At 37.6% G+C, this 15,258-nt stretch overlaps 1 protein-coding gene across 3 annotated transcripts in view; it reads left to right on the top strand.

Moving 5' to 3' along the window:
- The first annotated feature begins 8,695 nt into the window (after positions 1 to 8,695).
- Positions 8,696 to 15,258, top strand: part of YTHDF3 (YTH N(6)-methyladenosine RNA binding protein 3) — a 30,270-nt gene continuing 23,707 nt past the window's right edge. Inside the window, exons 1-4 of one of the 3 annotated variants that reach the window (XM_004679842.2) lie at positions 8,696 to 9,048; positions 9,537 to 9,561; positions 12,743 to 12,888; positions 14,944 to 15,029. In XM_004679842.2, the coding sequence (XP_004679899.1) occupies positions 12,831 to 12,888; positions 14,944 to 15,029 (144 nt within the window). In that variant the 5' untranslated portion in view covers positions 8,696 to 9,048; positions 9,537 to 9,561; positions 12,743 to 12,830. The remainder of the gene's footprint in view (positions 9,049 to 9,536; positions 9,562 to 12,742; positions 12,889 to 14,943; positions 15,030 to 15,258) is intronic. The other 2 variants (XM_004679843.1, XM_004679844.2) reach the window with 2 other exon arrangements.

Below are 15,258 nucleotides of genomic sequence, written 5' to 3'. Positions count from 1 at the left end.
TGTGGATCAGAAAATATGCAGTAGGGGGTCTGTCTGGTGATGCAAGGAGTTAAATCTCATCAGTATGAAGCTATCAGCAGCCACTGCAACATGAGTTTTTTCCTCAGCCAGGGAGCTGACCCACAGGGCACAGCAGACCTCTCCTTCCTCTCCCACTGCTCCCCTCAGCAATGTATGTCAGTATGTGCATCTGTTCTGCTCCCTACTCTTTCTGGTGAAGCCTCTCACCCCCCACATCTCTGTCTTATACCCCAACTCTAGAGTGCATAAATAAGTAAAAGTAATCTTTAAAAAAAAAAAAGAAAACAGCTGGCATATATATCTATGAAGGGAAATATTACTTGGCTAATCAAAAAAAATGATGTTCTGCCCTTTGCCAAAAGATGGATGGAACTGGAAGGGATAATGCTAAGTAACTCAAAAGGAAAAAAAATGGGTTCATTTATATGTGGAATATAGAGAAACAACCAAACCCTAGGAACTGACTGTGGAATAAAGGTTATCAGAGTGGAAGGAAGGAAAGCATCGTGGGGAGGGGATATGATGGACTGTGGCAGAATATTGTAGGTGCCTTGGTGTGGTGATAAGACATGCATCTGAAGAGTTATGATCTTATGCCTCTGAGTCACATATAATGTTGTAAACTAAGTTACTGCAATAAGATAAATTCAGGAAGCTCTAAAAAATTGATTTGTAGTTACTTTCTTGTTTCTGGTTTTGATTTTCTGTAATGAACAGTAAGTATTTAATAGTACAAATACAGTTTCTGAAATAAAATGTCTAGTAATACTTTATATTATACCTGCCAATATTAGTTTATATAAAATATGTGTCAATGTTCTACAATCTAATATTATGCATATTCTTTTTGCAATTTATCAATTACTGGGTATCTAGTTTATACCAAATTTTTTAAATGATGAATGGTATGGAGCTACTAAATCAGGTGAAAATAAACTATTGATAGTATAAAAATATAATCCCTTTTACAGATAGGAGGACAGCAAAATGGACAACAATTTTTAAACATACATAAAACATTAAAAACCAATCTCCATGACCAAAATGGAATGTAGTTCAGCTTGCTTTTCAAGGAACTAGCTCTGGCCAAATTATTTTCAGCTGAATGATAATGTTACACTGTGTGCTAAATACTATGCTGAACAATAATGACATAAAGAGAAATCCCTGATCCTTATCTTTAATGAGCTTAAAAGACTAGCAAGGGTCACAGGCAACATAAAGGATGACCACGTTGCTATGGGAACACAGAGAATGGTATCTAGCTTTGTCTGAGAGGATCAAGGAAGGTATCCTTGAAGATAGTAGTGTAAATAAGGCCCAAAGGATAAGAATGAGTTAGTCAAAGAAAGGGTTAAGGGGGATGGGCATATAAAAAGATCTCCAGGCAGAAACAACTGGTACAATGATACTTTAGTAGAATGGTGGATGGTTGATGAGAGACAGCATATCAAAGTCATCAGTCAAAATGAGAAATGGAGAGTCTGACCTCAGAAGCAGCGACAGGAGTGTTGAGAAAGGGACATTTAGAAAGTAAAATAGACAGGGCTTGACACTTTGTGCAATGCAGAGTAAATAAGAATAGAAATAAAAGAAACAAAATTAAAAGGTTGTGTGTCTCCTGAAGTAATAAGTGGGTCAAGTAAAAAATCAGATGCAGAATAAATTAATTTGGCAATATTACAGGATATATATCCATGCACAAGCAACTGTTTAAGTATGAGCTTAATGCAATAGTACATTTAAATTCTAAATTTCAAGCCTCCACAGATATAACCCAATAAATGTGTTGTTGGAGACTGTCAACCTAGAACTTAAAACAAATTATCGGGGCATCCCTGATGGCCTACGGGTTAAGACTCAGAACTATCACCTCGACAACCTGAGTTCGACCCCCTGCCAGGGAGGTGACCCACATGGCGCAGCAGACCTCTCCTGTCTCCCTTACTGCTCCCCTTAGCTGTTTCAGTCAATCCGCCTGTTCTGCTCCCCACTCTGTCTCTGGTGAATCCTCTCACCTGCAGCACCTCTGGCATGTAGCCCAGCTCTTGTGTGCATAAATAAATCAATCTTTAAAAAAAATTCTCATATCCTGATTAAAAGACATTTTAAAAATGTAATCAGTTTCACAGGAAGTGATCTAAAGTTCTCAATTCATTTATACTAATAAACACTATAAAATATGTGAAAGATAGTAATTTAATTCCAAAATCATAATCTCTAAAGCTTACAGAGAACTACAGAGACATTCTAGACAGAAGGGGGTAGGATGAAAATATTTTTACTCTCAAACTATCAGTCATTGAAAGGTAAATTTGGGACATTGTGTCAAAATGGTATACTAAATAATGGGTCAACTTTCCCCCGGCTATAGACCTATATATGTTACTTTACCATGTTTTCCAGCAAACTTACCTAACAAAGAAATAATATAATACAAACCTAAAATCGTTTTCAATCCATAGGTGCTAATACTCTGGTTCTCAATGCTCTAGTCATTCTGGATTTCACTCTTTCATGTGTTCTTCCCTCTTTTTTCTTCTCTACCACCCTTCTTCCTCTTATATTTCCCCTTAGGTATATTCCTTATTTTTCTTGTTTCAGTTTAAACACAATTCCCTCAAGGAACCATTTATTCTACCATTTTATAGTTTAAATACCTTTATTCCACCATCCTTTTTGGTAACATTTATTTTACCCAGAATTATTTTCAACACCCACTTCTGCATTGGATTGTCAGTATCATGTTAGTGAGAACACTGCATGACACATGAGGGGTGCTCAATAAATATTAACTCAATGAAATTGAATTTTATAGACAAAACCCTGTAAATCAGGAATATTAGGTCAGAAACTCCATCTACAAACTCATGTGTAAGAAACAGAACTTATTATCTATGGCTAAACTTAATTTCTATTCAAGGCATCATTTTACCAGGCCAACAATTTTTTTCCGTGATAAATTTCATATCTTCCCCTTTTTCTCTGCTTCCCATAAAGCCAAGATATGCAATGAAGCTCATTTATCCTAATGACCCCGCAGTTGGAATTTCAATTCCCCATTCTGGTCATTTTGGATTAGTTCAAGCAGGTTTCTCTGGAGGCTTTTTTTTTTTTTTTCTGTCCCTAGTTTATAATTGTTTTGTGTTTTGTATTCCTCCTTGGGTCTGTGGTACAAATTTTGTCACCTTGGTACTGCTCCAGGAGCCTCCCTGGAGTTAGCCCCAATAAAGATCCTGGATGCTGGGACCTCTTATATCCACCTGGGAAGAGGCTGCACCCTGGAGACAGTGCTTTTCTCTAGTCTCTCCTATGGGCCTCAACTGGAACTCTCAAATCTCCTGTCAACCTTGACCCATAACAACAACAGTTTTGGAGATTAGAAGCCCCAAATCCAATGTATTAGTGGGGTGATGCTTCCTTTCAGCTCATAGAGAACCCCCCTTTGCCTCTTCCTAGCTTCTGCTGACTTGTAGCTGCAGCACCTCCACCTCCATCTGCCTCTGGCCATTCTGTGTTCCTTCCTTTGTGTTTTTCTGTCTTCTCTTCTAAGCACAACAGTTAAAGTGGATGAACCTACCACTTCATCCTAACCAACTACATCTAGAATGGCTTTTTTTTTTAAAATAATATTGTAGTTTATTTTTACACCATTTTGTGCCTTTTTCCATCTCAATTGTAATCTCCATGGGCTTCCCATCACCAAATCATTCTTGTGCCATCACCATAGTCCAGTGCACTTCTCTTCCCATCCCTTTTTTGATCCCATAGAATGGCCTGCTTTAACTTGTCATGTACTACAGTACTGGGGCTTAGGACTTAAATCCATCTTTTTTTCTTTTTTTAAAAAGATTTACTTATTGATGCATACAGAACTGTGGTACAGGCCAGAAGTGCAGGTGCAGTGAGAGGACTTAGCAGAGACAGAGCAGAACAGGTAGATCAACCAAGTGCACTGCTGAAGGGAGTAGTGGGCATGTCAGGAGAGGTCTGCCATGCCAGAACTGTAAGGACTAAACTTCTGATGTTAATAGGCTACTCAGTCTGTGGTATTCTGTTGTAACAGCTTGAAGTTACTAAGACAAGACATTATAGGCAGAGAAATCTGTATAAGTAAAAAGATGATTCCAAAAGCTAACTACCTGGAAGAACAATAAGGATCATGATATCGAGCACTTTCATACAAAATTATTGTAACTGTGACCCCCAAATTTGTTATTCTATCAGTATTGTTGAATAGTTTAAAACCCTTCATTCTGCATCCATCAACATCCTGTGATTGTTAATTTCCAGGTGTGGACCACTGCCAGTTACTCATTATTACTTTACTTTTTCACTTCCGCAGTAGTGAAAATAGCTGCAGTTACTCCACTGGCCCCTGACCCTCTGAATCTTAAGCCTGCAGTATCTGATCCTTTTTTCTCTCTAAGGAAAGCTCAAGACCAGTGGAGCACCATATTCATAAGGGAGAAGTTTTTGGTTCGAATTGGTGAAGGACAGTTGACTTTATTTCCACACTCTCCCTACTGGGTCTAAGTTGGTGGTGACTCACCCTCATTGGCTATGCTTCTATGACTCTGGCAGAGAACTTACTTGTTAAGTTCCATTGTGCTACTGAAAGAGAGAACAGTTAGAGTAAGGGTTACAAAGGTGATTTGGAGAGAATCAGCCCTTCTTTGCAAGTCAGCGATTCTAGGATTCTTGCTCCCTGCTCCCCCCTAGCCCATCTTATTTAGCACTGCTGTGTTTCTGCTGCCATTCTCCTCCTCACTATGTTCCCACTCTCTAGGTTTTTCCGCTTCATTACCCATACAATATCCACTCCTCAAGGCCCACTTGCTAGCCTGTATTGATCTCATGAAACTCCAATAGCACTGAGCACATGAATGTTATTATTTGGGGGAAAAAGCAGAGGCCTTTCCAAAAAAATCGGTGAGCCCTACTCAAGAAACAGGAATAACGCATGTGAAAATCTATATTAATTTTCAGTTCAGTCACCTGATCACTTTTTTATCCTCATTTTCTTTTGCAAGTGAATTATATCCTACGTGTCTTGCTTCAAAGAGTGAGATGAAACAAATCATTACCTGAGATATTAATATGTGTATTTTTCTCTTTATAATTAGACAAACTCTTTAAATGTGCTACAGTCACAGAAGGCATTACTTATTAATAAAAAACATTATTTTTTACTCTAAAAAGGTCTTTTGGTCAGCTGTAGAAGTTTTTTATTCAAGTTTATTAAATAAAGATTTAATAAATCTTATATTTTAAAAATCCAGTGGTTTTTCTAATTTTTTGAATGACATTTACAAACTCTTTAAATATTCTTACAATCCATCTACTTCATTGTTAACTTAGTGGTATCAATATCTTTTATACAGTTTCTAATTTCAAGTCACTTTTGAAAAGCAACATAAAACTGGAATTTTTCAACATTTATATATTAAAATGAATAGTTTTCCTTTTAACATTTTATTTGATGCATATGTGAAATTCAGGGTAGCACAGATCTTCTTTAATATACATTCTGTATTTGAAATTATGGTAGATAGTTTCGACAAAAATGTTGCAGTTTTAAAACATTTAAACTAAAATCTTATTTTCAAATAAGCTAGGTTATGTCTGGCTTTCTATGATCTGGCTACCCCTTTCAATCAACCACAAATGGACTTTTGTTTAATTTACACATTGTTTCTATTATTTTTTTTTTTTAGAGAAATAGATACAAGGAATAGTTTATTAAGGAAAGAAGGAATAGAAACAAAGTGGAACTCCCAAGTTCTCAGACCAAGCCAGGGAAGGGCAAGGAAACTGCTTTCTGATATTTTTAACTCATTACAGAGAAACAATGCTCATAAAAAGGTCTTATTTAATAATTCAACATTAGCATTTGTACCTAGGAAAGAAAGGAACAATTATCTGTCACTTTGTGTTATATCACTGTGCTTGTCACCTTAAATACAGTGGATCTTTATTATTCCTGGATTTTGTATTTGCAAAGGCATACTCAGCAACATTTATTTGTAATCCCAAAAGCAATACTACAGTGCTAGGTAAGGAAGTGAATCTAAGTAATTATGTACACACAGGTCATTACTCGTTAATTATCTTTCACTATCTGTTGTCTCCTTTTTAGTAGTAAACTTTTTGGGTTTTTGCTGAGCACATACATGGTTACCCTAAATAAACTTCTTTCAACAAGGTATTTTTAGAAAACAGAGTTCTATGAGTAAGAGGCAGGCAGACAAGGGAAATGCAATTTCTACAAAATGTCCTTAAGGGAAGACACATGTCTTTCTACACCTTGCATGGCTGTTGGAGTGTGATTATGGTGGCTGGAAGTTAAGCAGCCATCTTGGAACCATAGTGGAAGTGTTATCCTAAGGATGGAGGAGCAAGTGGCTGGAAGAAATCCAGATACCCAACATTCACAGCAGCTCCAGTCCTAAACTGATGACCTCCAGACTTCTGTATGAGAGAAAAAAAAGACCACTAGCTTAATTTCTTGTTATTTTGGGCTTGATGTCACCTGCAGCTAAATCTTATTTGATTGACATAAGGAGTCATGTAGAAGTACAGGGCCATTGCTTAACTAATTTTGCAGAATGAAAGTTCACTGAATAAAGACACCAAAAAGACTGAAGGGTAAATAGGGGCTATAATTCAGGGCCTCCTCTTTTCCAAGTTTTGAACAATGCTTTGTTACCAGAAGGTTGTTATACTCAGGACTCAGTGTAAGAATTTTGTCTACAATTTGACTCTAGAGTAGCATTTTCCAGAATACCATCTGTGTATTTCTGGTAGCATTGGAGGTGATTTTCCATGGGCCCCTGATGTACTTCACAAAAGAATTTCATATCAAATTAATTGGGTTTATTAAATTAAATGGGTTTATGTCAAAGTTACTGTCACCCCTTTCTACAAGTTCAGAACTCAATGCTAAGGAGGAAATGAGTACTAGCTGAAACCAAACTGCCTGTGTACAAATCCTGGCTCACACAGTGACTAGCAATCATTATATTGTGGGCGTATTTCTTAACCTCAGTGTGTCAGCTTTTCTGAAGCACTAACATATAGGGAAGCTGTGAGGATTTAAATGATCATTACAATGCTTGGTGTGTAACAGATACTCAATGAGTGTTAGTTATTACTTATTATTCTGGGAGTTATTTAGATTATAAAACTAGCAGTGAATAGCCAGCCTAGCTTGCTGAAAGCTTACTCGGTGCCATGAATATCTGACCTTATTTCACTCATGAAGCTTAGAAAGGTTCAGAGACATTTACAAGGTTAATTAATAAATTCTAGCTTAAAGTTCAAATTCAGATTGGTAGGATACCAGAGCCACGTATTTTAACAAAGATAACTAAGGATGAAAGATTTCACATGCTTCCCTCTGTATATTAAATTTCCCCACTCAGAAATTTGTTTTAGTGATCTCTCTGAAGCTGTAAGTTTAGTATGGAGTGAATGAATAGACTGGAAAAACAGAGTAGTAACTGGATGGATGGGAGCAACTTGTGAAAAGGGAAGAATGCTCACATTGAGCCTCTAGCATCTGTGGCACATTCAGAGTACAGAAGCTGATCAGACCTAGTGATCAGTGAACTCTCAAAAGTTCTCGTCCTCTTCTGAGCTTCTAAAACATCACTGCATTGTAAAACACAAAAATCCTGCAATTTTATACTTTGTAAATGATCACTAGTATTTCATAGTTCTAAAGAAAGGACTTAGTCACTGAAATTGTTATTTTTCTATGTAGAGCTGTTATACAAGGAATCTGCCTTTAGTGCAAAAATGCTATTTCAACCAAAAAAAAAAAATCAAAAAGTCGCAAATCGACTCCTTTGATCTTGCCAATGTGCAAAGTACTGTTCCTACTGAACTGTAGGAACTATTCAACGCCTACTGAAACTAAACGTCCTGCAACTGTAACGGGTTTTTCCTAGGGACGACCCTGTTACACAACTATGCTCTTTCCCAAGGTGGCTTTAGTCTTCAAAATAATTTAAAGTTAGGAGGAGGGGGCACAATTCAAGACTTGAGCTGGTAAAGTTCGACTCCACTGCTTAAGGGTAAATTGTGCTACTATGTTCCTGGGGTCTGGAGACAGTAACGTCTTGTCTGCACACCTGCTGAAGGTTAGCGGCCAAGCTCTCACTCAAGTCACTTTCGCTGCACGTGATGGCTCTTGCTGACGGTCCAGGAACTCTGTCCCGAGGGCGAGTGACTCACGCTGCCGCCCACGTAGCCAAGGATGGCCTCGGGAGGCTCCCGCGGAGGCCCAGCCACCGTTGCTCGCACACCCGGGAAGGCAGAGCTGCCAACCCGCCATCCTCCACTGAGCTTCCGGGCAGGCGCCTCCACACTCGCACCTTTGGCCAGGCTCTACAAATACTGGAAGCCCCCGCCTCCCGTTCATTCCCAGTTCCTGGCCACAGTGCAACGGAATGTGTCTCTAGAGCGGCTTCCTACAGCCGCCGCCCGACGTACGCCTAGCGGCCTGCGACTAGGACAGGGGGAAGTCACCCTAGACCCAGAAAGGGTGCAAATGCCGCCGAGCAGGCGCACTTCTCCGCGCATGCGCCTAGGGGTCTCTCGGCGGGCCCAGGCTCCAGTGACGTGGCGTTGCGAAGGCGGAGCCAAGGCCTGTGGCGGGAGGGTGGGGGGGAGGAAGAGCGAGGTGAGCGCGGACGTCAGAGTGGAGAGCGGAAGGTCAGGCAGGCTCGGAGCGGAAGTGAGACTAGGGAGCCTGTCCGCCATTGTGGACCCAAGAAGCGGAGAGCGAGAAGGAAGAGGAGCTTGCAAGCGGAAAAGACGGGCCCCTTCCACCGACTCCCGAGCGCAAGGGCCTCTTTTTGGTTTCTCAACGAGCGGTGGCAGCGGCGGCGGCTGGAACAGTCAATCGGCCGAGGGCGGCAGCCAACTGCTGTGAGTGCACGGGGAGAGGCCCAGGCGGCGGCGGCAGCGGCGGCGGCAGCTCTCGGGTTGCGGTGAAGAATGTCAGCCACTAGCGTGGATCAGGTGAGGGAGCAGAGGCCCAGGCTCGGCGAAGGCCCGAGCCCCGGAGCTCCACCCTCGCGTGGGGCTTCGGCTCCTCCCCGTCGCCGCCGCTGCCGGCCCCATAACGGTGCCCGCGGCGCAAGTTGCTGCAGTCCTGCCGCCCTGGCCGGGGTTGCACCCTGGCCCCGGAGCCTGCGGCCGTGGCGGGCAGACGCGGTGCCGCGGTGGGTGGGGGGAGGACTGCTCCTCGGGGCCTTCGGACGCCTCCTGGGGCGGCTGACGCGGGGCTGTGCCCGGGCGAGCTCCGAGAGACGGATTCCGGGTGGCGGGTAGGAGGCTTAAAGACTGGGGGTGGTTGGGAAATTGGTGGCTATGGAGGATGTGGTGGGTTTTACTCCTACGCGGATTGTTTAAAATAACTTGTCTTTGATAACGTCTTTAATTAACACACTTTCCCTCTCTCCTTTTTTTTTTTTCTTTCCTTACCACACCTTTTCGTCTTGCCTCAGAGACCTAAAGGGCAAGGAAATAAAGGTGAGTCTGGATATTTTTTTCTTATATCCCAGTGCTGGTTTGACGGTACTTTTAAGCTGTGTGCAGGTTTTTCGTTTTTTGTTTTTTTTGGGAGGGGTGGGGGGAGGAAGGCTCCCTGTTTTTTTTTTTGTTGTTGTTTGTTTTTTAAATGAAGGATTTGAGAAACGTACGACCAAGACAGCCAGGTGCTACCCCAAACTTAGGTAGTTTCTTGCCTTTAATTCACTTTTATAGAAATCAGAGTGGCACACACAAAAAAAAAAACAGTTTTCTTACGGTTAAGTTGGTGTTAATTTGTAGTTTATCAGAATTATGTATCTTATACCTCAAAAATTTCTACATATGTAGAAATTCTACATATATCCACATATGCAGTGGATATTTGCTTGACATGTCTGCATGCAACCCACATACTTGTCATTTTAATGAAAACTGTACTGTTAATCACAGATTTAATAAAGCCAGTTGCAGTGAAGGAATAACACATGGGAAATGAAACTGAATAGGCAGGTATTTTGTTATGTAGTCCTGATTGCATGGTGTGACTCAATCTGGTATTTTAGAAAGAACTGGAAAGGAGATAATTTGTGAGGTTTCTGCCAGGGTTATACAGTGAGCTCTTTAGTTGAGAAAGTACCATTGTAAGTAAAGCAATTTTTAAAATAAGTGTTTTGTATTTATATAGAACAATGCAGTTAGTTCTTGAGATATGACATTAGTCACATGACATTAATAACTATAGAACAATAACTGCTTTCTTGGGACAGTGCCAATTAAATAACATTACAGGGAATTATATATTTATAACATTTTGTAATAGGGTTTGAAATTAGACTAAATAGAATCATACTTCCTGTTTTTTATTGCAGTAGCAAAGTGTTACCTAGAAAATAAGAATTGTATTAGCCTTTTAGATTTAAGTTTAATGCCTTTCTTGGGTGTTTTTATAGTCTTTTTAGAGTTTTTATTCGGTATTGCAAATTTGAAAGGAATAGGTTCTAAATTCAGTTTAATTTTCTTTGAGTTCAGTTTGCGAATTTCTACATAACATGGGTACTGTATTAGCAAATTTATTGCTTTATTTTGTGTAAAAATTATTTTCTTGCAGTGCATATTTTTAGAAATTTTAGAGTTTAATATAGATTTTTTCTTTACTGTATACATAAACCTTAGAATTTGGTATTGTTGATTTATTTTAATTTTTTTTACAGTTTATTCGTAAATTTAAAAACAACCATTAATTTCTTTTTTGCTAGTCTGCCCATTAGGAAGTTTATAGACTTGGAGTTGTGAAGTCTGTGGTCATTATTGCCTAGCATAAATTATTTTATCCTAGATCTGTGGGGAGGTGGCACTTTGCAAGGCTATTTGAAATGCTAAGTGTTTTGTGTCACCTGCTTTAAGGTAAGTGCAAGTTCTATGAAGTATTTGTTTGACAAAGCAAAATAGAGCATTTAGAATTTTGTTTCATTGCTAGTGCTATATTACTGCTTGATGTATGGCATACTTACTTCACTTAGGTATATCTTTAATAATGTAGATGTAAGTTATCTATAAACTATTTTATATTGATTATAGATAATTGTTTTTAGTTTAAAAATTTAAATTTATCAGTATCACCGGTTAGATGTAGTCACACAGAATATTTATTTGGATAAGCTCTTCATTCCAAGAAATTTTCTTTCCTCCTTACTTGTTCAGTTTATAATTTCACTCTTGGATAGAAAGATGGCCTGGGATTCCTAGGAGACCTGTGTTTTAATCCTGCCTGTAAGCTATTGCTTGCCAAGTGAGCTTGAAAACATTACGTTTTTGGTGAGACTTTTCCCTCTACTTATAAAATAATTGTTTTAGCCATAAAACCTATTGTATGTTATGAAGATTCTTGTAATTACAGTTGCCCCCCCACCCCCCCAGACATTATATTGCTGAATTTCTTTTCACCTTCCTTACCTCATCTATTTTAAGGTGTAGGAGGGAAAACTACTTGTGTAAAAAAGTTTTGATAATCATTTAAGATGCATTCTAAAGTGGTAGATACTACAAGGGCCCAGTTACACACACACACAGACACAAAGCTTATATTTTTATGCCTATGCAGGGAGAATTACAAGAAGGCAGGACCCCTAGTGAATTGATGCAAATAGCTGTGTTTGAGAAAACTACTCTGAGAAAAACTATTCTGTCTTACCTGGCTTAGTTTTCACGCTACTAAAGTTACTTTATAATTGTTTATTTTTATGAAGCGAAAAGCCTCAAATTATTGAACCACAGCCTCAGAATTCAGCATTCTCAAACTTAAGAAACATTCATATCCTTGAGTTGGTTTTAAGAAGTTTTGGAAGCATAATCATTTTCAGTTGATTTAATATAATTTCAGATGCTTTATTTCTTTTCTGAATTATCTTTGGTTGACAGCCTGCACCTGACTTTAGTGTCTGATTTTCTGCTAAAGTGTTTCTGTATATCCTTAATGACATAAAGTCACTAAAGGGACTAAGTTATAAAACCAATGCTTTTTGATCTCTTTGTAATGCTAAAAAGACTTTGGGTGTAGTATAAATAATACTAGCTTATGAGTCTTTATTGTTTTTGTTAATGGATGTCCCTATGTTAAATATCAGAATATCTATTATCTTTGGTTATGGTAGTACTGAGGATATTAAAGGCTATTTATTCTATCTGTTGAACCATAATTTAAAGCTGACCTTATTACATACTATTTATTAACAAGTAAAATTTTTGTTTGCTGGAGGGAGAGTGCTGTTGTCTTCCTTGTTAACAGAGATGAACATGTCAGGTTTTTTATTGCCTGTAGTCGCAAGTCTTGCTGCCTCCTTCCTCTTGTCTTAAGTTTATAACTAGGCAAATTTATGGAAAGGGATTTCCCTTTTCCTCCCCCTCTGAATGGAGGGAAAAGTGGAACGTTTTTCTTTCTTTTTTCTTTTTTGTATTTACAAGTGCAGCTTCAAAGAGTTAGATTGAATTTAGCTATCTTCTAATGTTTTGAAAATATGGGAAATGCCTTGCATTTTGGCAATATTCTTTTGTATCCTTTCCCCACCCCCTTCAAAAATTGATTGCAAAGCACTTAATTGTCATTTTAGACTTCATTTTATTAATCCTCAAAACATTCTTATAAGGAGATAGTGGGTATATGGTATTGTCGCTGTTTTTGTAGGTGGGAAAACATGATGCACAGATGTGTTGACTTTCCTAACTTGATGTAGTCAGGACCAGAGCAAAGAATCACCTGGCTCCTAAGGCCCATGTTCTATCTTGATTTGACTCTGCTTCATAGAGCAGAGGAAACAGGCGAAGAATCATGTAAGTCATCTGTTCTTTTTTCCCTGAAGAACTTGTACAGACTATGGAACTGGCTTGGATTTCATTACTATTTAATGACTTTCAGTCTCCAAGACATTAGGTTGTCACTAAGTAATGTTCAAAAACTAGAGTCTTTAAGACAGTTAAATTTCTTAAAGATACGCTTATGAAACTCAAGGGCTAGCTTATTCAGATTCTAATTTAATGCAAATTGGTTGTCAGTATTCGTGAAATACTTTTAATTAAACATTTTTTTTCTTAGATTGACATACTCCTTGAATAATATCTCAGGAATTTTTTTTAAAGACATTTATACATCATTTACAAATGACTAGAATGTATTTACGTAGTATATCAGAATATTTTGTTCTTAGTCTGAGTTTAGAATTAGGAAAAGAACAGAGGAAATGAGTAAGGCTAGCAATATAATTAGTATTTAGGTAAATTTTAAACTATTAGCAATTTGAACTGGATTTCTCAGATGCTAATGAATAGAAGAAATAGGTAGGTTTGATTTTGAAATAGGTGACTATTTCAGATACTAGTAAGTATCAGTGTAATAGCCAGTGGCAAAGGAAAATAGGTATGTCAGAATCTCAGGTAGAAATTATTAACCATAGAAACAAGTTACCCTCTTATTTTTACTTCTAGTGTCACATTTAAATTTTAATTTATGGGGAACACATTTACTTCAACCCTAGTTCTGATGCAGCCCTTATTAAATAGTTAAACTACAGTGTAGTCAGGGTCAAATTAACCCTACGGTTGCTTTTGTAGTCTTTGAGGGGCAATGTAGTATCATTAAGAGGACTGCTTGGGAGGCTTCATAGAGTTGCATCATTTTTAAGTGATAATTACTACTTGGTGAGTGGCAAAAATCAATGATTTCACCTATGTTGGCTTCCATGCCATTATTGACTCACTACATTTTAGGTGATCTAAATTTGCAAAAATAGGAATGTTAGAAACACATCTTAAATCCATTGCCCCCAATCTTAATTTGTAAGATTTTGTAGTACTGTATTTTTAAGCAATAAGTCTTGAAGGGATTAGTTAACATCCATCAGAACCTTTCATTGTTTTCACCTTGTGTTTAGAAAGTATAGCCACACAGATTTTTACCTTGTAAAACTTGCATTTACTTGGACTTAACAGTAATTCTTACTGCTATTTATAGCTTAAAATCTGTGTAATAATAATAATCAAGATTATTGATATTTGACATTGAATACTCAGAGGACATGAGATAGGTTCTATTAATAACCTTGAACAGACAAGCAGTCAAGTTAAAGAGCCCAAGTTACTAACTAGCTTTTTAGAGTGGGACTTGGGGTTCCAATCAGGACCTCTGATCTGCTCAAAAGCCCTAAGTCTGCTCCGAGGTAGGTCATTATGGAAATGATCTCTGAACAAATGTGGCTTTATAAATTACTTTCTGGCTGATTTTCTCAGTGGATTGTAAGAGTAACCATGGCTATTGTTTGTGTCTTAATTTTATTTGTACTTTAATTTGAAAATAAGCACAATATTTGGTTTCTTACTAAGGCTTTTTGATTTAGAGTTTTCATGATTGTATTCATGTTGATATTGCTCGAAGTGAATTTTACTGCTTTAACTGAAGACATTTTAGATATTTGCTGTAACTTGAGTTCCTTATCTTTTATTGGACATCATATAGAGATTTAAATAAAGGTAGAGAAGATTTAGAAATCTCTTTGTTGTCTATGTTCTTTGAAGTAGGTTTAAGTATAGGTTAGCTACGCCTTCTAACATTTTAATTTATATGTGTTGAAATTGGGATATTTGCATTATGTTTTTGATAATAGGAAAATATAGAGTTTGTGTTTATTTAATGTTGGACTTATATCACAAAAAGATTTGATGGCATGTAAATATTTGTATTAAAAATTAAGTTAATCCTTAACAAGGTTTTTAATGAAAAAAAAATAAACTTAGGGATACATTTTGAGTTAATTTTAAAAATGCTGAGAACATTAACTTCTATGAGTTTCATAAAGATAATTATAAAACATCTAATACAAACATATTTTTTAGTTTCAGTACAAAACGGTTCGATTCATCAAAAAGATGCTGTAAATGATGATGATTTTGAGCCATACTTAAGTAGCCAGACAAATCAGGTAAGTATTCTGACAGTCCCATATTTGGGAAATTAGACTTTTAATTTTTTAATTTTAATAGCATTAGCTAATTTTTTTTTCAAACAGATATATTAATTGAGACAAACAACATGAATTAATCTAGTGTGTTTGCATGTAAGTAGTTGCAGACTTATGGCATAAGAGAGTTCTTAAATTATAGGTGAGACTGAAACTAATTTGAAGATCAACACATATACTGTGGTTATGA

The sequence above is a fragment of the Condylura cristata genome, unplaced genomic scaffold, assembly GCF_000260355.1.
Source record: "Condylura cristata isolate star-nosed mole 26May11 unplaced genomic scaffold, ConCri1.0 scaffold00009, whole genome shotgun sequence".
Classification (NCBI taxonomy): domain Eukaryota; kingdom Metazoa; phylum Chordata; class Mammalia; order Eulipotyphla; family Talpidae; genus Condylura; species Condylura cristata.
This window is presented reverse-complemented; position numbering and strand designations above follow the sequence as displayed.